At 46.7% G+C, this 22,564-nt stretch overlaps 1 protein-coding gene across 1 annotated transcript; it reads right to left on the bottom strand.

The window, feature by feature from the left end:
- Positions 1 to 871: 871 nt before the first annotated feature.
- LOC135526190 (retinol dehydrogenase 8-like) lies at positions 872 to 20,062 on the bottom strand. Its single transcript, XM_064954348.1, has 6 exons — positions 19,933 to 20,062; positions 8,460 to 8,621; positions 3,597 to 3,776; positions 2,915 to 3,008; positions 1,641 to 1,824; positions 872 to 1,102 (listed from the first exon to the last, which is right to left on the bottom strand). Exons 1-6 carry the CDS (start codon positions 20,036 to 20,038, stop codon positions 872 to 874), a joined length of 957 nt encoding a protein of 318 aa, XP_064810420.1. The 5' UTR covers positions 20,039 to 20,062.
- Between the last annotated feature and the right edge of the window lie 2,502 nt (positions 20,063 to 22,564).

Here is a 22,564-nt window from a genome sequence, read left to right as displayed (position 1 = left end):
AAGTATGGCAGCTCACAGAGGGAGGAACACTTTAAAACTGCAGGGGGGGGTTGAGTTTGTCTTTACAGTGTGTGTCTTGACTCCCCGTGTGTGTGTCTTGACTCTCCGTGTGAGTGTGTGTGTGTCTTGACTCTCCGTGTGAGTGTGTGTGTGTCTTGACTCTCCGTGTGAGTGTGTGTGTGTCTTGACTCTCCGTGTGAGTGTGTGTCTTGACCCTCTGTGTGAGTGTGTGTCTTGACTCTCCGTGTGAGTGTGTGTCTTGACCCTCCGTGTGTGTGTGTGTGTGTCTTGACCCTCTGTGTGAGTGTGTGTCTTGACTCTCCGTGTGAGTGTGTGTCTTGACTCTCCGTGTGAGTGTGTGTCTTGACCCTCCGTGTGAGTGTGTGTCTTGACCCTCCGTGTGAGTGTGTGTGTCTTGACCCTGCGTGTGAGTGTGTGTCTGAGTGTGTGTGTCTTGACCCTCCGTGTGAGTGTGAGTGTCTTGACTCTCCGTGTGAGTGTGTGTCTTGACTCTCCGTGTGAGTGTGTGTGTGTCTTGACCCTGCGTGTGAGTGTGTGGCTTGACCCTCCGTGTGAGTGTGTGTCTTGACCCTCCGTGTGAGTGTGTGTCTTGACCCTGCGTGTGAGTGTGTGTCTTGACCTTCCGTGTGAGTGAGTGTGTGTCTTGACCTTCCGTGTGAGTGTGTGTCTTGACTCTCGGTGTGTGTTGGGTGAAATGGTTCTGGAGTGCAGACATCCACAGGTCAGGTACTGCATACTAGTGTGTGTGTGTGTGTCACTGTGTGCCTCCGTGTCCCTCCGTGTGCCTATGTGTGTGTGTCTCTGTGTGCCTGGCACTTGTCTCTGTGTGTGTGTGTGTGTGTGTCCATGTCTAGTTAGGGGAGATGGTCCTGGAGCGTAGACATCCACAGGTCAGGTACTGCATAGCCTTCATGCTAACGTGCATCAGGGGCCCCAGGTTGAACAACATATGGTAGAAGGCGTGCACCGACAGGCCGCCCGTCTCATCTGCATACTTCAGTGCCACGATGGGCGTGTACAGCGGGTTGGTAAGGTTCCGGAACCGCGCAGAACTGCCCTGCTCAATCACCTTCTTAGTACACTACAGGAGAGTGAGAGAGACTAGTTAGTGCACTACTGGGGGAGGAAGGGAAGGAGAGAGAGACACGTTAGTGCACTGCTGGGGGAGGAAGAGAAGGTGAGAGAGGGAGAGAGAGAGAGTGAGAAAAAAGAGAGAGGGGGGAGTAGAGAGAGACAGAGGGAGAGAGAGAGTGTCTCTCTCTCTCTACTCTCTCCCTACTCTCTCTACTTTCTCTCCCTCTGTCTCTCTGTCTCTGTGTCTCTGTCTCTCTCTAGGCAGGTGGACTAACCCTGGCGATGTCATCGGGGGTCTGTCCGAGCGTCTCAAAGATGTCGACGGAGGAGGGCAGGTAGAGAGACAGAGGGGGAGAGACAGAGGGAGAGAGACAGAGGGAGAGAGACAGAGGGAGAGAGACAGAGGGAGAGAGACAGAGGGAGAGAGACAGAGGGAGAGAGACAGAGGGGGAGAGACAGAGGGGGAGAGACAGAGGGGGAGAGCGAGTAGAGAGAGCGAGTAGAGAGAGAGTAGGCCAGACACACACTCAGGCAGGTGGACTAACCCTGGCGATGTCATCGGGGGTCTGTCCGAGCGTCTCAAAGATGTCGACGGAGGAGGGCAGGTAGACGTTTTTAAAGTAGTTGACGGTATCGGCATCGGCCCCAGGGAACTCTTTCTGACGGACGTCCTGAATCATCTTAGATTCAAACTCTGTATGGACCGGGCCTGGCTCTATCATAGACATACTAGGGAGAGGAAGAGATGAGGAAGAGGGGCGAGAGGAGAGTGGAGAGGAGGGAGAGAAAGAAAGAAAGAGGGGGAGAAGGACAGAGAAAAGAGGGGGAGAAGGAGAGAAAAGAAAGAGGGTGGGAGAAGGAGAGAGAAAAGAAAGAGGGGGAGAAGGAGAGAGAGAAGAAAGAGGGGGAGAGGGAGAGAAGAAAAGGGGGAGAGGGGAGAAGAAAGAGGGGGAGAAGGAGAGAGAGAGAAGAAAAGAAGAGAGAGAGAGAAAGAAAGAGGGGGAGAAGGAGAGAGAAGAAAGAAGGGGAGAAGGAGAGAGAGAAGAAAGAGGGGGAGAAGGAGAGAGAGAAGAAAGAGGGGGAGAAGGAGAGAGAGAAGAAAGAGGGGGAGAAGGAGAGAGAGAGAAGGGGGAAAGAGGGGAAGAAAGAGGGGGAGAGAGAAGAAAGAAGGGGAGAGAGAGAGAAAAGAGAGGGGGAGAAGAGAAGAAAAGAAGGGGGAAGGAGAGAGAGAAGAAAAGAGAAGGAGGGGGAGAAGGGGGGAGAGAGAGAAGAAAAAGGGGGAGGGGGAGAAGGAGGAGAGAGAAGAAGAAGGGGGAGAAAGAGGGGGAGAAGAGAGAGAGAAGAAAGAGGGGGAGGGAGAGAAAGGAGAATAAAGAGGGGTGAAGGAGAGAGAGAAGAAAGAGGGGGAGAAGGAGAGAGAGAAAAGAGGGGGAGAAGGAGAGAGAAAAGAAAGAGGGGGAGAAGGAGAGAGAGAGAAGAAAGAGGGGAGAAGGAGAGAGAAGAAAGAGGGGGAGAAGGAGAGGGGAGAATGAGAGAGAGAAGAAAGAGGGGGAGAAGGAGAGAGAAGAAAGAGGGGGAGAAGGAGAGAGAAGAAATAAGGAGAGAAGGAGAGAGAGAAGAAAGAGGGGGAGAAGGAGAGAGAGAAGAAAGAGGGGGAGAAGGAGAGAGAAAAGAAAGAGGGGGAGAAGGACAGAAGAGAGATCATATTTTTAATCGTATGTTTTAATTGGTCCGTCCCCGACAAAATATACATTTGAAATAAATAAAAATAAAGACATTCATTTTGGAAAACATAGCGAGCTGTGTTAGAGAGACTCACGTGACGTTAAACTTGAGCAGCTGTACAGCCAGACACTCACAAAACCCTTCCATGGCAAACTTAGAGGCAGCATACACATCATTAAACACGACCCCTGAGATCAGAGAGCAGTATTTCATCAGGATCCCTACTACTACCACATCTGTTGACAAGCATTATGTAAAAAAAAATATATAAAAAAAACCCCATAAAGAAATGAGTTTCATCCAATTTTCAAATGAACAACAGACATAATATTCTACGAAACCAGGCGATTTTTACATTGAATTTCTTCACATGGCTTCACCATTACATAAAAGTCCACCATTATGTCATATTCTCAACCGGTTATGATGTTGTACACGGAACCATTGTCATCCTTCACCATCAAAACATAGATGTAGACATCACCTTTTCTGTGTCTTCATGTCTGGTTCAGCAGATAGGACAGGAAAACACACTGTCCGACTGTGGCAGAACATTAAAATGGCCGCCACGGCCGCCAGGAGGCGTTTTTGCAATGCCTCCATATCTGAAAATGTTCAGGGCCTCAAACTGTACAAGTGTACCGAGTTTCGTGCTTTTATTAAAAAGTGAACATATCACATTTGCCACATATCGCTTGGACCACTATGATGTGTATCTCCTCCTCTTTTTCACATCAGCCAATCAATCAACCAATCAATAAAGCATAGTTCCATACCCTGTAGTCCCATGACACTGCTGACCACTATGATGTGTCCTCCCTTCCTCTTCTTCATATCTGGCATCACCTCCTTGATCATCCGGATCACACCGAAGAAGTTGGTCTCAAACACACTCTTCATCTCAGCTATACTGATGCTTTCCACCGGTCCCACCAGACCTATACCTGCATTATTAACTAGAGAGAGAGAGAGAGAGAGGAGGAGGAGCGGGAGAGGTAGGAGGGAGGGTGGAGGATGGGAGAGGTAGGAGGGAGGGAGGAGGATGGGAGAAGGAGAAGGAGGGGGAGAGAGGTGGGAGGGAGTGGATGGGAGGGGGAGAGAGAGGTGGGAGGGAGGAGAATGGGAGAAGGAGGGGGAGAGAGAGGTGAGGGGGAGGAGGAGGAAAGGAGAGATGGGGGAGGAAGGAGGAGGGTGGAGGATGGGGAGGTAGGAGGGAGGGAGGATGGGAGAAGGGAAGGAGGGGGGAGAGGTGGGAGGGAGTGGATGGGAGGGGGGGGAGGTGGGAGGGAGGAGGAGAATGGGAGAAGGAGGGGGAGAGAGAGGTGAGGGGGAGGAGGAGGAAAGGAGAGGTGGGAGGAGGGAGGGTGGAGGATGGGAGAAGGAGGGGGAGAGAGGTGGGAGGGGGAGGAGGAGGAGGAGGAGGAAAGGAGAGGTGATGGGGAGGAGGAAGAGGAAAGGAGAGGTGGGAGGAAGGAGGAGGGAGAGGCGGAAGGAGGAAGAGGGAGAGGTGAGAGGGAGGAGGAAAGGAGAGGAGAGAGAGAAGAGGTAGAGAGGGGGAGGGGGAGAAGAGAGAGGAAGGAATTGGGAAACAAGAAGGAAAGAGTGACACCCCTGTTCACATAGGTGATCAGAGCACTCTTGTCTCTTCAGTTGTGTTCCAGTAGTCACCACAGGGTGGCAGTATAACCTAAGGCTTTATCCCAGTCTCTCACTACACTGAGTTATAACCTAAGGCTTTATCCCAGTCTCTCACTACACTGAGTTATAACCAGGCTTTATCCCAGTGTCTCACTACACTGAGTTATAACCAGGCTTTATCCCAGTCTCTCACTACACTGAGTTATAACCAGGCTTTATCCCAGTCTCTCACTACACTGAGTTATAACCAGGCTTTATCCCAGTGTCTCACTACACTGAGTTATAACCAGGCTTTATCCCAGTGTCTCACTACACTGAGTTATAACCAGGCTTTATCCCAGTCTCTCAATACACTGAGTTATAACCAGGCTTTATCCCAGTCTCTCACTACACTGAGTTATAACCAGGCTTTATCCCTGTCTCTCACTACACTGAGTTATAACCAGGCTTTATCCCGGTCTCTCACTACACTGAGTTATAACCAGGCTTTATCCCAGTGTCTCACTACACTGAGTTATAACCAGGCTTTATCCCAGTCTCTCACTACACTGAGTATAACCAACTTTAGCCACCTTTGCCACCTAACCTTGCCACCATAACATCCTAGGACCAGGCTTTATCCCAGTGTCTCACTACACTGAGTTATAACCAGGCTTTATCCCAGTCTCTCACTACACTGAGTTATAACCAGGCTTTAGCCCAGTCTCTGACCAGGGCCTGTATAGTACATATCAGCCATACTCAACTGGCGGACCGCGGTTCAGATCCGGATCCAGAAAAGGGTAAATAAGGACCGCGGGTCTCTACTTTTTAGGAAGTCGGGCTGTCAACTTACTGCTGTTGAGAGTTGTAATAGTAGAATGCACCAGGCTGATGAATCACAATTTCCCTTTGCCATCTAGGACCTTTGCCATCTAGGACCTTTGCCACCTAGGACCTTGGCCACCTAGGACCTTTGCCACCTAGGACCTTTGCCACCTAGGACCTTTACCATCTAGGACCTTTACCACCTAGGACCTTTACCACCTAGGACCTTTGCCACCTAGGACCTTTACCACCTAGGACCTTTACCACCTAGGACCTTTGCCACCTAGGACCTTTGCCACCTAGGACTTTTGCCACCTAGGACCTTTGCCACCTAGGACCTTTGCCACCTAGGACCTTTGCCACCTAGGAAATGTGTGTGACCAGATCTTCTCAAATAGTAGTTGCAGTGGTGGATAGATACCTTAATAGAAAGTAAAAGTCACCCATTAAAACACTACTTGAGTAAAAGTCTAAAAGTATTTGGTTTTAAATATACTTAAGTATCAAAAGTAAATTTAATTGCTAAAATATACTTCCGTATCAAACGTAAAAGTATAAATCATTTAAAATCCTTATATTAAGCAAACCAGATGGCACCATTTATTTTTTCTTTATGGATAGCCAGAGGCCAGGGGCACACTCCAACACTCCAACACTCCAACACTCAATCACTCCAACACTCCAACACTCAAACACTCAAACACTCCAACACTCCAACACTCCAACACCCCAACACTCCAACACCCCAACACCCCAACACTCCAACACCCCAACACCCCAACACTCCAACACTCCAACACTCCAACACTCCAACACTCCAACACTCCAACACTCCAACACTCCAACACTCCAACACCCCAACACTCCAACACCCCAACACCCCAACACTCCAACACCCCAACACCCCAACACTCCAACACTCCAACACTCAAACACTCCAACACTCCAACACCCCAACACTCCAACACTCCAACACCCCAACACTCCAACACCCCAACACTCCAACACCCCAACACCCCAACACTCCAACACCCCAACACCCCAACACTCCAACACTCAAACACTCAAACACTCCAACACCCCAACACCCCAACACTCCAACATTCCAACACTCCAACATAACTTACAAACTAAACGTGTGTTTAGTGAGTCAGCCAGATCAGAGGCAGTAGGGATGACCACGTGTTCTCTTGATAACTGCGTAAATTAGACCATTTTCGTGTCCTGCTAAGCATTCAACATGTAACGAGTACTTTTGGGTGTCAGGGAAAATGTGTGGAGTAAAAAGTACATTATTTTCTTTAGTAATGTAGTGAAGTAAAAGTTGTGAAAAATATGAATAATAAAGTAAAGTACAGATACCCCCTAAAAACAACTGAAGTAGTACTTTAAAGTATTTATACTGAAGTACTTTACACCACTGAGTAGTTGAGTAGCCCTGGTATACATCAAGCGTCTCAGGAGCGATGATCGAGGATAAATGTTGCCTTCTGGAACACAATGAATAAGACTACATTGACAGGAGGGGGACCTGATCCTCGAGCAGCACTCCTAGTCTGAGACACTTCATACATATGGCCCCTGAACTGAGGTCAGTTTTACTGTGGCCTCTCCAGTCTCTCAATGAACTATGATCTGAACTGAGGTCAGTTTTACTGTGGCCTCTCCAGTCTCTCAATGAACTATGATCTGAACTGAGGTCAGTTTTACTGTGGCCTCTCCAGTCTCTCAATGAACTATGATCTGAACTGAGGTCAGTTTTACTGTGGCCTCTCCAGTCTCTCAATGAACTATGATCTGAACTGAGGTCAGTTTTACTGTGGCCTCTCCAGTCTCTCAATGAACTATGATCTGAACTGAGGTCAGTTTTACTGTGGCCTCTCCAGTCTCTCAATGAACTATGATCTGAACCGAGGTCAGTTTTACTGTGGCCTCTCCAGTCTCTCAATGAACTATGATCTGAACTGAGGTCAGTTTTACTGTGGCCTCTCCAGTCTCTCAATGAACTATGATCTGAACTGAGGTCAGTTTTACTGTGGCCTCTCCAGTCTCTCAATGAACTATGATCTGAACTGAGGTCAGTTTTACTGTGGCCTCTCCAGTCTCTCAATGAACTATGATCTGAACTGAGGTCAGTTTTACTGTGGCCTCTCCAGTCTCTCAATGAACTATGATCTGAACTGAGGTCAGTTTTACTGTGGCCTCTCCAGTCTCTCAATGAACTATGATCTGAACTGAGGTCAGTTTTACTGTGGCCTCTCCAGTCTCTCAATGAACTATGATCTGAACTGAGGTCAGTTTTACTGTGGCCTCTCCAGTCTCTCAATGAACTATGATCTGAACTGAGGTCAGTTTTACTGTGGCCTCTCAGTCTCTCAATGAACTATGATCTGAACTGAGGTCAGTTTTACTGTGGCCTCTCCAGTCTCTCAATGAACTATGATCTGAACTGTCTCTCAATGGTCTGAGGTCGGTTTTACTGTGGCCTCTCCAGTCTCTCAATGAACTATGATCTGAACTGAGGTCGGTTTTACTGTGGCCTCTCCAGTCTCTCAATGAACTATGATCTGAACTGAGGTCAGTTTTGCATGGTTTATCCCTAATGGTGAAAGTCAGGATGGAGGGAGATATGTGTTGTATAGTTGAGAACCTACAACAGTACATAGTATTTTATACCCTGAATAGATGTGTGTAAGACGTGTGTTGTATAGTTGAGAACCTACGACAGTACATAGTATTTTATACCCTGAATAGACGTGTATAATAGTAGTATAGTTGAGAACCTACGACAGTACATAGTATTTTATACCTTGAATAGACGTGTATAATAGTAGTATAGTTGAGAACCTACGACAGTACATAGTATTTTATACCCTGAATAGACGTGTGTAATAGTAGTATAGTTGAGAACCTACAACAGTACATAGTATTTTATACCCTGAATAGATGTGTGTAATAGTAGTATAGTTGAGAACCTACGACAGTACATAATATTTTAGACCTTGACAGTCCTAGATGGCTCTGGTTTATAGATTTTTGTTGATTTTCAAATCCTGTGGTCTGTTTTTGTTTTGACAGAAGTGTTGCCTTGCGTCATAAAAACAAAGCTTGTTTCCTTCCTGAGAGCGTAGAGAATAGGGTGCCATTTGGGACACCTTCAGAGAAGTCCATAGGTCACAAAGGTTGATCCTTACTGAGTACGTCTACATGTCTGTCCTTGATTCCGTCGATACACTGCTTGACTGACTCGTCCGTACACACGTCCAACACAGCTAGAGAAAGGCTCTTCCCGTACGCATCACCTGCTGCCTCCACCAGCTTGTCTTTACGCTTCAGGTCTCGCATGGTGGCAATGACTGGAGAGAGAGGAGAGGAGAGGGGAGAGGAGAGGGGAGAGGAGAGGAGAGGGGAGAGAGGAGAGGGGGTGGGTGGGAGAGAGAGAAGAGAGGGGAGAGAGAGGGGAGAGGGGAGAGAGAGAGGAGAGAGAGAGGAGAGGAGAGGGGAGAGAGAGAGGAGAGGGGAGAGAGAGAGAGAGAGAGGAGAGGGGGAGAGAGAGAGGAGAGGGGGAGGGTGGGAGAGAGGGGAGAGGGGAGAGAGGGGGATGGGAGAGAGTGGGGTGGGAGAGAGGGGGATGGGAGAGAGAGGGGAGAGGGGAGAGAGGGGGGTGGGAGAGAGAGGGGAGAGGGGAGAGAGAGGGATGGGAGAGAGAGAGGGGAGAGGGGAGAGAGGGGGGTGGGAGAGAGAGATTGGGAGGGAGAGAGAGGGGGTGGGAGAAAGAGAGATTGGGAGAGAGAGAGGGGAGAGAGGAGAGGGTGAGAGGGGGTGAGAGAGAGAGAGGAGAGGGGGTGGGAGAGAGAGGGGGGTGTGGGAGAGAGAGAGGAGAGGGGAGAGAGGGGGGTGGGAGAGAGAGAGATTGGGAGGGAGAGAAAGAGGAGAGAGGGGGGTGAGAGAGAGAGGAGAGGGGTGAGAGGGGGGTGAGAGAGAGAGAGGAGAGGGGGGTGGGAGAGAGAGAGGAGAGGGGGTTGGGAGAGAGAGATTGGGAGGGAGAGAAAGAGGAGAGGGGGGGAGAGAGGGGGGTGGGAGAGAGGAGAGGGGGGAGAGAGAGATTGGGAGGGAGAGAAAGAGGAGAGGGGAGAGAGGGGGTGGGAGAGAGAGAGGAGAGGGGAGAGAGGGGGTTGGGAGAGAGATTGGGAGAGAGAGAGGAGAGGGGCGTGGAAGAAAGAGAGGGGAGAGGGGTGAGAGGGGGTGGGAGAGAGAGGGGAGAGAGAGAGGGGTGGGAGAGAGAGGGGAGAGAGGGGGTGGGAGAAAGAGAGATTGTGAGAGAGAGGGCGAGAGAGAATAGGGTCAAACAGAGTTCACTGGATTAAACCTGATAATGAGTAAACAGAAAGTACACTGTGTGTCTCTGTGTGTGTGTGTCTCTGTGTGTGTGTGTGTGTGTGTCTGTGTGTGTGTGTCTCTCTGTGTGTGTGTGTCTCTGTGTGTGTCTGTGTGTGTGTCTCTCTGTGTGTGTTTGTCTCTGTGTGTGTCTGTGTGTGTGTCTGTGTGTGTGTGTGTGTGTGTCTCTGTGTGTGTGTGTCTCTGTGTGTCTGTGTGTGTGTGTCTCTGTGTGTGTGTCTGTGTGTGTGTGTGACTCTGTGTGTGTTTGAGCACGTAAGTGTGTGTAATACATTGGTGTTCGATAGAAGTTACAAACCCTGCATGTAAGTGCATGTTTGAGTATGGAATGTTTATATTATTTGTGTGGGTGGGTGGGGTTTTCTATTGTGTGTTTGTGTGGAATGTGTATGTTGAGAGGAGAGGAGAGGGCGGGGGGGAACCACATTCTATAAGACATGATGATGATAATAATCATATTCCCAAAGGACTGAATTTACCCTCTAGCTGGATATTGTTAATCTTTGTAGCTATTTCTCACCTCTCTTCCCCTTCCTTCCCCCTCCCCCTCCTACTTCCTCCCCCTCTCCTTCTTTATGGAGACCTTCTCCCTCCCCCCTCTCCTTCTTTATGGAGACCTTCTCCCTCCCCCTCTTCTTCCCCCCCCTCCTCCTTCCTCCCCCTCTCCTTCTTTATGGAGACCTTCCCCCTCCCCCCTCTCCTTCTTTATGGAGACGTTCTCCCTCCCCCTCTCCTTTTTATGGAGACCTCCTCCCTCCCCCTCTCCTTCTTTATGGAGACCTTCTCCCTCCCCCTCTTTTTATGGAGACCTTCTCCCTCCCCCTTCTTTTATGGAGACCTTCCCTCCCCCTCTCCTTCTTTATGGAGACCTTCTCCCTCCCCCCTCCCCCCTCCTTCTTTATGGAGACCTTCTCCCTCCCCCTCCCCCTCTCCTTCTTTATGGAGACCTTCTCCCTCCCCTCTTCTTCTTTATGGAGACCTTCTCCCTCCCCCTCTACTTCTTTTTATGGAGACCTTCTCCCTCCCCCTCTCCTTCTTTATGGAGACCTTCTCCCTCCCCCGTCTTCTTCTTTATGGGGACCTTCTCCCTCCCCTCTCCTTCTTTATGGAGACCTTCTCCCTCCCCCTCTTCTTCTTTATGGAGACCTTCTCCCTCCCCCTCTCCTTCTTTATGGGACCTTCTCCCTCCCCCTCTCCCCCTCTCCTTCTTTATGGAGACCTTCTCCCTCCCCCTCTCCTTCTTTATGGAGACCTTCTCCCTCCCCCTCTCCTTCTTTATGGAGACCTTCTCCCTCCCCCTCTCCTTCTTTATGGAGACCTTCTCCCTCCCCCTCTCCCCCTCTCCTTCTTTATGGAGACCTTCTCCCTCCCCCCTCTCCTTCTTTATGGGGACCTTCTCCTCTCCCCTCTCCCCCTCTCCTTCTTTATGGAGACCTTCTCCCTCCCCCTCTCCTTCTTTATGGAGACCTTCTCCCTCCCCCCTCTCCTTCTTTATGGAGACCTTCTCCCTCCCCCCTCTCCTTCTTTATGGAGACCTTCTCCCTCCCTCTCTTCTTCTTTATGGAGACCTTCTCCCTCCCCCTCTTCTTCTTTATGGAGACCTTCTCCCTCCCCCTCTTCTTCTTTATGGAGACCTTCTCCCTCCCCCTCTCCTTCTTTATGGAGACCTTCTCCCTCCCCCTCTCCTTCTTTATGGAGACCTTCTCCCTCCCCCTCTCCTTCTTTATGGAGACCTTCTCCCTCCCCCTCTCCTTCTTTATGGAGACCTTCTCCCTCCCCCACTTCTTCTTTATGGAGACCTTCTCCCTCCCCCTCTACTTCTTTATGGAGACCTTCTCCCTCCCCCTCTCCTTCTTTATGGAGACCTTCTCCCTCCCCTCTTCTTCTTTATGGAGACCTTCTCCCTCCCCCTCTCCCACTCTACTTCTTTATGGAGACCTTCTCCCTCCCCCTCTCCTTCTTTATGGAGACCTTCTCCCTCCCCCTCTACTTCTTTATGGAGACCTTCTCCCTCCCCTCTTCTTCTTTATGGAGACCTTCTCCCTCCCCCTCTACTTCTTTATGGAGACCTTCTCCCTCCCCCTCTACTTCTTTATGGAGACCTTCTCCCTCCCCCTCTACTTCTTTATGGGGACCTTTTCCAGGTCGGTCTCTTCTTGTAGCACATTATGCTGTTCATATGACAGTTCATTCAGGGTGGAACCACACACACACACACACACACACACACCAATAGGCCTTAAGGTCAGTTAGCCTTAAGGTTAGAGAGAAGGAAGGAGGACCGTTTAGCTACATCAAAAGATGGAGATCCTTTTTTTCATCATCTGTATACAAGGTCAAACCCAAATGATCCCAACCCCTCTGAAAGACACAAAAATATGTTACATTTTAATTTGACTAGTTTCTCACGGCAGGAAAACAATTCTGCAGCAACAGGACATTTGAATTATTCTGTGGATTATGATTAATAGACATTTTTGTAGGAGTTGATACATTCAGAGATTTTACAGTGGAAATTACGAAATTTAGAAGCCCCCCAAAAAATATCAAATTAAGAATTTTCTGCTGTGCAGGAAAATTCTCTGCGAAAACAGAGTGATCAAATTAAGATAGGACACCTGTATACAGGTTGGAGAGGTTGTAGCAGGGGGCTGTCACACTGGGCGCCCGTGGAGCAGTTGTGTGGGGGGGGGGGGGGGGGTTTAGGTGCCTTGCTCAAGGGTACAACGACAAGCAATGGCAGCTGGGATTTGATTCCAGCAACTCATGGGTCCCGTCAGACCCCGGGATTCGAACCGGCAGTACCTGCCGCCCCGTATAACTAAATAACTGTCAGTTAACTATCTGATGGACCGCTCAGTATCACCCCAGGGGCTGGCGCCAGTCCACGGACCACAGGTTGTGTACCGCTGGTCTCCATCTAACTGTGTGTACCACATGGCTCTGAGTATCCTGTACTATCCTATACATCTATATGTCCCTACCTCATACAACATGGCTCTGAGTATCCTATACTATCCTATACTACTATATACATCTATATGTCCCTACCTCATACCACATGGCTCTGAGTATCCTATAGTATCCTATACTAATATATACATCTATATGTCCCTACCTTATACCACATGGCTCTGAGTATCCTATAGTATCCTATACTACTATATACATCTATATGTCCCTACCTTATACCACATGGCTCTGAGTATCCTATAGTATCCTATACTACTATATACATCTATACGTCCCTACCTCATACCACATGGCTCTGAGTATCCTGTACTATCCTATACTACTATATACATCTATATGTCCCTACCTCATACCACATGGCTCTGAGTATCCTATAGTATCCTATACTACTATATACATCTATATGTCCCTACCTCATACCACATGGCTCTGAGTATCCTATACTACTATATACATCTATATGTCCCTACCTCATACCACATGGCTCTGAGTATCCTATAGTATCCTATACTACTATATACATCTATATGTCCCTACCTCATACCACATGGCTCTGAGTATCCTATACTACTATATACATCTATGTCCCTACCTCATACCACATGGCTCTGAGTATCCTATAGTATCCTATACTACTATATACATCTATATGTCCCTACCTCATACCACATGGCTCTGAGTATCCTATATCCTACTACTATATACATCTATATGTCCCTACCTTATACCACATGGCTCTGAGTATCCTATAGTATCCTATACTACTATATACATCTATATGTCCCTACCTCATACCACATGGCTCTGAGTATCCTATACTACTATATACATCTATATGTCCCTACCTTATACCACATGGTTCTGAGTATCCTATAGTATCCTATACTACTATATACATCTATATGTCCCTACCTCATACCACATGGCTCTGAGTATCCTATACTACTATATACATCTATATGTCCCTACCTTATACCACATGGCTCTGAGTATCCTATAGTATCCTATACTACTATATACATCTATATGTTCCTACCTTATACCACATGGCTCTGAGTATCCTGTACTATATACATAACTATTAACCCTGTACAGGTTAATATATACCACATGGTTCTGAGTATCCTATAGTATCCTATACTACTATATACATCTATATGTCCCTACCTTATACCACATGGCTCTTAGTATCCTATAGTATCCTATACTACTATATACATCTATATGTCCCTACCTCATACCACATGGCTCTGAGTATCCTATACTATCCTATACTACTATATACATCTATATGTTCCTACCTCATACCACATGGTTCTGAGTATCCTATACTATCCTATACTACTATATACATCTATATGTCCCTACCTCATACCACATGGCTCTGAGTATCCTATACTATCCTATACTACTATATACATCTATATGTCCCTACCTCATACCACATGGCTCTGAGTATCCTATACTATCCTATACTACTATATACATCTATATGTTCCTACCTCATACCACATGGCTCTGAGTATCCTGTACTATATACATAACAATTAACCCTGTACAGGTTAATATATACCACATGGTTCTGAGTATCCTATACTATCCTATACTACTATATACATCTATATGTCCCTACCTTATACCACATGGCTCTGAGTAACGCACAGCTGATTCCACTAATGAAAGGTTTAACGATGTGTTGATCAGAGAGATTCAACTGAATAGAGTTAAGGATTAAAACATAAACATGTTCGCCCCTCAGAACCAGGATTAAAAAACACTGCGTTATACTGTTCTATAGATGGCAGCCAGACGGCCCTGAACTACCTGTGCCTCACGTGTCTGCTGTCTGATTTAGCCCTGGCACTGTGGGCTGATCTTATTATGGGGCTAGCTTAGCGTTAGCACTCACCCGACAGCACCAAGAATACCCATCCCACCCTACCCTCTGGCTCGCCCGCGGCCCAGGATGAGGCCTCTAAGTGGGGCAGTAAGCGGCCCAGCCAGGGCCCCTCCTGGAGGTTTAGGTATTATCCACCAGGCATTAGGACACTGAGAGCAGTGATAATGCTACTACTCTTACTGATTGGTCTCAGGTTAAGCAGGGATGAGACATAATAACCATGATGTGTAACTTACATACACACTCTTACGTACACAGAGCCTTACATAGCCCAGACTGCAGACACACTCTTACGTACACAGAGCCTTACATAGCCCAGACTGCAGACACACTCTTACATACACACTCTTATGTACACAGAGCCTTACATAGCCCAGACTGCATACACACTCTTACGTACACAGAGCCTTACATAGCCCAGACTGCAGACACACTCTTACAGACACACTCTTACGTACACAGACCCTTACATAGCCCAGACTGCAGACACACTCTTACATACACACTCTTACATACACAGAGCCTTACATAGCCCAGACTGCAGACACACTCTTACATACACAGAGCCTTACATAGCCCAGACTGCAGACAGACAATCATGTAACCATGCTATGTGTTATAACCTGCTATGTAAGTGATGTATGTTGTGTACCAGTGATATAACCTGCTATGTAAGTGATGTATGTTGTGTACCAGTGTTATAACCGGCTATGTAGTTGATGTGTGTTGTGTATCAGTGTTATAACCTGCTATGTAGTTGATGTGTGTTGTGTACCAGTGATATAACATGCTATGTAGTTGATGTGTGTTGTGTATCAGTGATATAACCGGCTATGTAGTTGATGTGTGTTGTGTACCAGTGTTATAACCTGCTATGTAGTTGATGTGTGTTGTGTACCAGTGTTATAACCTGCTATGTAGTTGATGTGTGTTGTGTACCAGTGTTATAACCTGCTATGTAGTTGATGTGTGTTGTGTATCAGTGATATAACCTGCTATGTAGTTGATGTGTGTTGTGTACCAGTGATATAACCTGCTATGTAGTTGATGTGCGTTGTGTATCAGTGTTATAACCTGCTATGTAGTTGATGTGTGTTGTGTATCAGTGATATAACCTGCTATGTAGTTGATGTGTGTTGTGTACCAGTGTTATAACATGCTATGTAGTTGATGTATGTTGTGTATCAGTGATATAACCGGCTATGTAGTTGATGTGTGTTGTGTACCAGTGTTATAACATGCTATGTAGTTGATGTATGTTGTGTATCAGTGATATAACCGGCTATGTAGTTGATGTGTGTTGTGTATCAGTGATATAACATGCTATGTAGTTGATGTATGTTGTGTACCAGTGATATAACTGGCTATGTAGTTGATGTGTGTTGTGTACCAGTGTTATAACATGCTATGTAGTTGATGTATGTTGTGTATCAGTGATATAACCGGCTATGTAGTTGATGTGTGTTGTGTACCAGTGTTATAACATGCTATGTAGTTGATGTATGTTGTGTATCAGTGATATAACCGGCTATGTAGTTGATGTGCGTTGTGTACCAGTGTTATAACCTGCTATGTAGTTGATGTGTGTTGTGTACCAGTGTTATAACCTGCTATGTAGTTGATGTGTGTTGTGTACCAGTGTTATAACCTGCTATGTAGTTGATGTGTGTTGTGTACCAGTGTTATAACCTGCTATGTAGTTGATGTGTGTTGTGTACCAGTGATATAACATGCTATGGAGTTGATGTGTGTTGTGTAGCAGTGTTATAACCTGCTATGTAGTTGTTGTGTGTTGTGTACCAGTGTTATAACCGGCTATGTAGTTGATGTGTGTTGTGTACCAGTGTTATAACCGGCTATGTAGTTGATGTGTGTTGTGTACCAGTGTTATAACCGGCTATGTAGTTGATGTGTGTTGTGTACCAGTGTTATAACCTGCTATGTAGTTGATGTGTGTTGTGTATGTGAGTCTCTAGCAGGGGTTGGAGTAAAGCAGAACGTTTCCACGGACACTTACAGAAGGTTAAGAGTTGGCAAAGCTGTCATCAAGGCAAAGGGTGGCTAATTTGAAGAATCTCAAACCAGAAAATATATTTTGATTTGTTTAACACTTTTTTGGTTACTACATGATTCCATATGTGTTATTTCATAGTTTTGATGTCTTATCTATTATTCTACAATGTAGAACATAGTAAAAATAAAGAAAAACCCCGGAATGAGTAGGCGTGTCCAAACTGTTGACTGGTACTGTACATACACGGACAATCATGTAACCCTGCTGTGTAAGTGTTGACCTACTGTGTAAGTGTTGAAACCTGCTGTGTAAGTGTTAACCTGCTGTGTAAGTGTTAACCTGCTGTGTAAGTGTTAACCTGCTGTGTAAGTGTTAACATTTACATTTACATTTAAGTCTGAAACCTTTAAGTGTTGAAGCCAGAACTGCTGTGTTAGTGTTAACCTGCTGTGTATCCAGAGCGACTGTTACAAATTGGTGAATTCACCTGCTGACATCAGTGGAACTGCCTGTTTACTGCTGTGTTAGTGTTAATAGTGCATCTAAATCATGTTAAGCCTGCTGTGAGAAGGATTGCTTTATCCTATCCTAGGTATTCCTTGAAGAGGTGGGGTTTCAGGTGTCTCCGGAAGGTGGTGATTGCTGTGTGAGTGTTAACCTGTTGTGTTAGTGTTAACCTGCTGTGTAAGTGTTAACCTGCTGTGTAAGTGTTAACCTGCTGTGTAAGTGTTAACCTGCTGTGTTAGTGTTAACCTGCTGTGTTAGTGTTAACCTGCTGTGTTAGTGTTAACCTGCTGTGTTAGTGTCACATGGCACACTATTCCCTACACAGTGCACCCTATTCCCAACACAGTGCACCCTATTCCCTACACAGTCCACCCTATTCCCTACACAGTCCACCCTATTCCCTACATAGTGTACCCTATTCCCTACATAGTGTACCCTATTCCCTACACAGTGCACCCTATTCCCTACACAGTGCACCCTATTCCCTACACAGTCCACCCTATTCCCTACACAGTGCACCCTATTCCCTACACAGTGCACCCTATTCCCTACACAGTGCACCCTATTCCCTACACAGTGCACCCTATTCCCTACACAGTCCACCCTATTCCCTACACAGTGCACCCTATTCCCTACACAGTGCACCCTATTCCCTACACAGTGCACCCTATTCCCTACACAGTCCACCCTATTCCCTACACAGTGCACCCTATTCCCTACACAGTGCACCCTATTCCCTACACAGTGCACCCTATTCCCTACACAGTGCACCCTATTCCCTACACAGTGCACCCTATTCCCTACACAGTCCACCCTATTCCCTACACAGTCCACCCTATTCCCTACACAGGGCACCCTATTCCCTACACAGTCCACCCTATTCCCTACACAGTGCACCCTACTTTTAACCATAAATCATGTTTTTTATGGAGATAAATCATAAGACTACAGGTTTTTATAACCCAATATATTGGACTATTTGGACTTAATAACCTACCAACAGCATCGTCACCATTAGGCTGCTGTACACCAGAACACACACACACACACACACACACACACACACACACACACACACACACACACACACACACACACACACACACACACACACACGCCATAGTCACAAAGTGAAAACATGTTTTGAGAAAAATGTTGCATATTTATTGAAAATTAAATGCAGAAACATCTCATTTACATAATTATTCTCTCCCCTGATCAACACTTTGTCAAAGCACCTTTAGCAGCGATTACAGCTGTGAGTGTTTCTGGGTAAGTCTCAAAGTGATTACAAAACATGTTTTGAGTAAAAAATGATTGCATAGTGTTTCTGGGTGAAAATTAAATGCTAAGAGTGATTACAGCTGTGAGTGTTTCTGATTTAAATCTCTAAGAGTGATTACAGCTGTGAGTGTTTCTGGGTAAGTCTCTAAGAGTGATTACAGCTGTGAGTGTTTCTGGGTGTCTCTAAGAGTGATTACAGCTGTGAGTGTTTCTGGGTAAGTCTCTAAGAGTGATTACAGCTGTGAGTGTTTCTGGGTAAGTCTCTAAGAGCAATTACAGCTGTGAGTGTGTAAGTTCTAAGAGTGATTACAGCTGTGAAAGTCTCTAAGAGTGATTACAGCTGTGAGTGTTTCTGGATTACAGTAAGTCTCTCTAAAGAGTGATTACAGCTGTGAGTGTTTCTGGGTAAGATTCTAAGAGTGATTACAGCTGTGAGTGTTTCTGGGTAAGTCTCTAAGAGTGATTAAGAGAGTGATTACAGCTGTGAGTGTTTCTGGGTAAGTCTCTAGAGAGTGATTACAGCTGTGAGTGTTTGATTACAGCTGTGAGTGTTTCTGGGTAAGTCTCTAAGAGAGTGATTACAGCTGTGAGTGTTTCTGAGAGGATTACAGCTGTGAGTGTTTCTCTAAGAGTGATTACAGCTGTGAGTGTTTCTAAGAGTGATTACAAGTGTTTCTCTAAGAGTGATTACAGCTGTGAGTGTTTCTGGGTAAGTCTCTAAGAGTGATTACAGCTGTGAGTGTTTCTGGGTAAGTCTCTAAGAGTGATTACAGCTGTGAGTGTGTGAGTGTTTCTGGGTAAGTCTCTAAGAGTGATTACAGCTGTGAGTGTTTCTGGGTAAGTCTCTAAGAGTGATTACAGCTGTGAGTGTTTCTGGGTAAGTCTCTAAGAGCTTTCCATGCCTGGATTGTGCAGCATTTGCACATTATTCTTTTCTGAATTCTTCAAGGGATGTCAAATTGGTTTATGATCATTGCTAGGCAACCACTCTCAGGTTTTGCCATAGGTTTAAGTGGAAACTGTGATTCAGCCACTCAGCATCATTCCCTGTCTTCTTGGGAAACAAATCCAGCGTAGATTTGGCCTTGGCTATCGGTGATTGTCCTGCTGAAGGGTGAATTCATTTGTGGTTAGAACCTTTATTTAACTAGGCAAGTCAGTTAAGAACAAATTCTTATGTTTATTTTCTGGGTGGTTGAATCTGTGTTTTGAAATTCACTGCTCGTCTCAGGGACTTTACAGGTAATGAGGAATTTATTTCAAAAATAATGTTAAACACTATTTTAGCACACAGACTCCATGCAACTTATTATGTGACTTGTTAAGTACATGTTTACTCCTTATTTAGGGTTGATGTAACAAAGGGACTGAACTCTTATTGACCCAAGACACTTTAGCTTTTCACTTTTTTGTATTCATTTGTAACAATTTAAAAAGACATAATTCCACTTTGACACTATGGGATATTGTGTGTAGGCCAGTGGCCAACCATCTAAACGGTATACATTTTAAATGCAGGCTGCAACACAAAGTGGAACAAGTCAAAGGGTATGTGAATACTTCCTGGAGGTCCTGGAGGTTACTCTCTTACCGTGATAGCGCTGTTTCTCGTCCTTAGCGAGCATCACCGCCATCCTCAGCCCGATCCCGGAGGAGCAACCGGTGATTAGGACCACTTTTTGTCCTGGGTTCGCCATGGCTCTCCTAACGTTTTCCCCTTAACGGTTCAAGCAACTAACGTCGCTTCTCTTCTCTCTCCAGTTGGCACATCGGGAATGAGCAAGCAGCAGCGCGAGCAAGATGACAGGGGCTTTGCGTTGAGAGCCCCTGTAAGCGGATAACACGCACACAAACACACACCGCGCTCCAGAGTCACATGGACAGCACAGACCTGCGCGAAGATTATCTAACCCGTAGGCTTCACTGTCGGTTGGTCACCTGGTGTGGCCTCCCCGCCTCATCCGTTGGGCTCGGTAGAACAGTAATGACTAGGCCAGGGACGGGGACCTCCCCCGGGAAACCCCCCTCCCCCCCGTCTGTTGTTTACGGTTGCGAGTTAGAATAGTAGAATACACAAGGTACAAAATAAGAATTTATTCTTAACAGACGTGCCTGGTTAAATAAAGGTAAAAAAAAAAATCAAATTCGGTTGCACATTAGCAGTTTTCTCGTTATTTCAATCACTGATAGTTCCTCAATTAGCCCATGTCAGCGAACATGTTTTAGCTTGGTAAATTAGTCTAGTAGCCAGCTATCTAAACTTGTAGTAATCATGGCCAAATGACCACCTGGGGGCTCCCCATTGATTTTGTTAGTCAATTTCACTCAGATATTACAGCCACAACTGTCAACATCTCTCTCTATCCTATGGCAACATGTTTAGAATTTCAGCAAATTTGCTTTAAACTCACAGCATTTTCTCTACACCCCATTGCATAATGTGTAGAATTACAACAAATTAACTTGGGGGATGGGTGGAGGTTAATGGCAGGCTCTCATGATGAGTTTAGATTATTTGAGGCCAGCCCCATCAAAGTTGCCCATGTCTGGACTAGGCTATGTATCATTGGTAAGGGATGCATTCCCCACACTCGCGTCCTCACAAGAACGTACTCAAGAATGAGTAGAATGCACACATACTGTAGCATGAGAGTGTGAAGTACGGTAGTATACATATTGAGAAACACCCTGAGTTGACAGAACAGTATGCTGCCTACACTATGAAACACCCTGAGTTTACAGAACAGTATGCTGCCTACACTATGAAACACCCTGAGTTTACAGAACAGTATGCTGCCTGCACTATGAAACACCCTGAGTTGACAGAACAGTATGCTGCCTACACTATGAAACACCCTGAGTTTACAGAACAGTATGCTGCCTGCACTATGAAACACCCTGAGTTTACAGAACAGTATGCTGCCTGCACTATGAAACACCCTGAGTTTACAGAACAGTATGCTGCCTGCACTATGAAACACCCTGAGTTTACAGAACAGTATGCTGCCTGCACTATGAAACACCCTGAGTTGACAGAACAGTATGCTGCCTGCACTATGAAACACCCTGAGTTTACAGAACAGTATGCTGCCTACACTATGAAACACCCTGAGTTTACAGAACAGTATGCTGCCTGCACTATGAAACACCCTGAGTTTACAGAACAGTATGCTGCCTGCACTATGAAACACCCTGAGTTTACAGAACAGTATGCTGCCTGCACTGAAACACCCTGAGTTTACAGAACAGTACCCTGAGTTTACAGAACAGTAGTATGCTGCCTGCACTATGAAACACCCTGAGTTTACAGAACAGTATGCTGCCTGCACTATGAAACACCCTGAGTTTACAGAACAGTATGCTGCCTACACTATGAAACACCCTGAGTTTACAGAACAGTATGCTGCCTGCACTATGAAACACCCTGAGTTTACAGAACAGTATGCTGCCTGCACTATGAAACACCCTGAGTTTGAGTTTACAGAACAGTATGCTGCCTACACTATGAAACACCCTGAGTTGACAGAACAGTATGCTGCCTACACTATGAAACACCCTGAGTTTACAGAACAGTATGCTGCCTGCACTATGAAACATGGAAGATTTTAGGAGCACTATGAAACACTGATCGCGAATACAATTATTCATATTTGTTTTTATTGTTATAGCAAAGTTTTTTAATTACAACCTTTTTAAATGAGTAATAACGCTGATAACATAAACTTACCTAAATAAAATAAACCGTTATCTTTGAACAAATTGTGCTCATCATTGCCTGGTTAGAATACCTATTAGGTTGCTCAGGCAGGGGTGCACCTTTCGCTGGGGACAGGGGGGGGAGGGGCAGGGGGGGGGGGGGAGGGGGGGGGGGGGACAGGGGGGGGGGGGGACAGGGGGAGGGGCAGGGGGGAGGGGCAGGGGGAGGGGGGGGGGAGGGACAGGGGGGGGGACAGGGGGGGGGGGGGCAGGGGGGGACAGGGGGAGGGGCAGGGGGAGGGGCAGGGGGAGGGACAGGGGGGGGGGCAGGGGGGAGGGACAGGGGGGAGGGACAGGGGGGGGGGGCAGGGGGGACAGGGGGAGGGGCAGGGGGAGGGGCAGGGGGAGGGGGAGGGACAGGGGGGGGAGGGGCAGGGGGGACAGGGGACAGGGGGGCAGGGGGAGGGGCAGGGGGGCATTGTATTTTCGTCCTCCCCAGTTTTATCATTGGAATGTGACACTGCCTC

Source organism: Oncorhynchus masou, chromosome 5, assembly GCF_036934945.1.
Source record: "Oncorhynchus masou masou isolate Uvic2021 chromosome 5, UVic_Omas_1.1, whole genome shotgun sequence".
NCBI lineage: Eukaryota > Metazoa > Chordata > Actinopteri > Salmoniformes > Salmonidae > Oncorhynchus > Oncorhynchus masou.
Note: the sequence above shows the minus strand (reverse complement) of the source record. Positions and strands in the feature narration are given on the sequence as shown.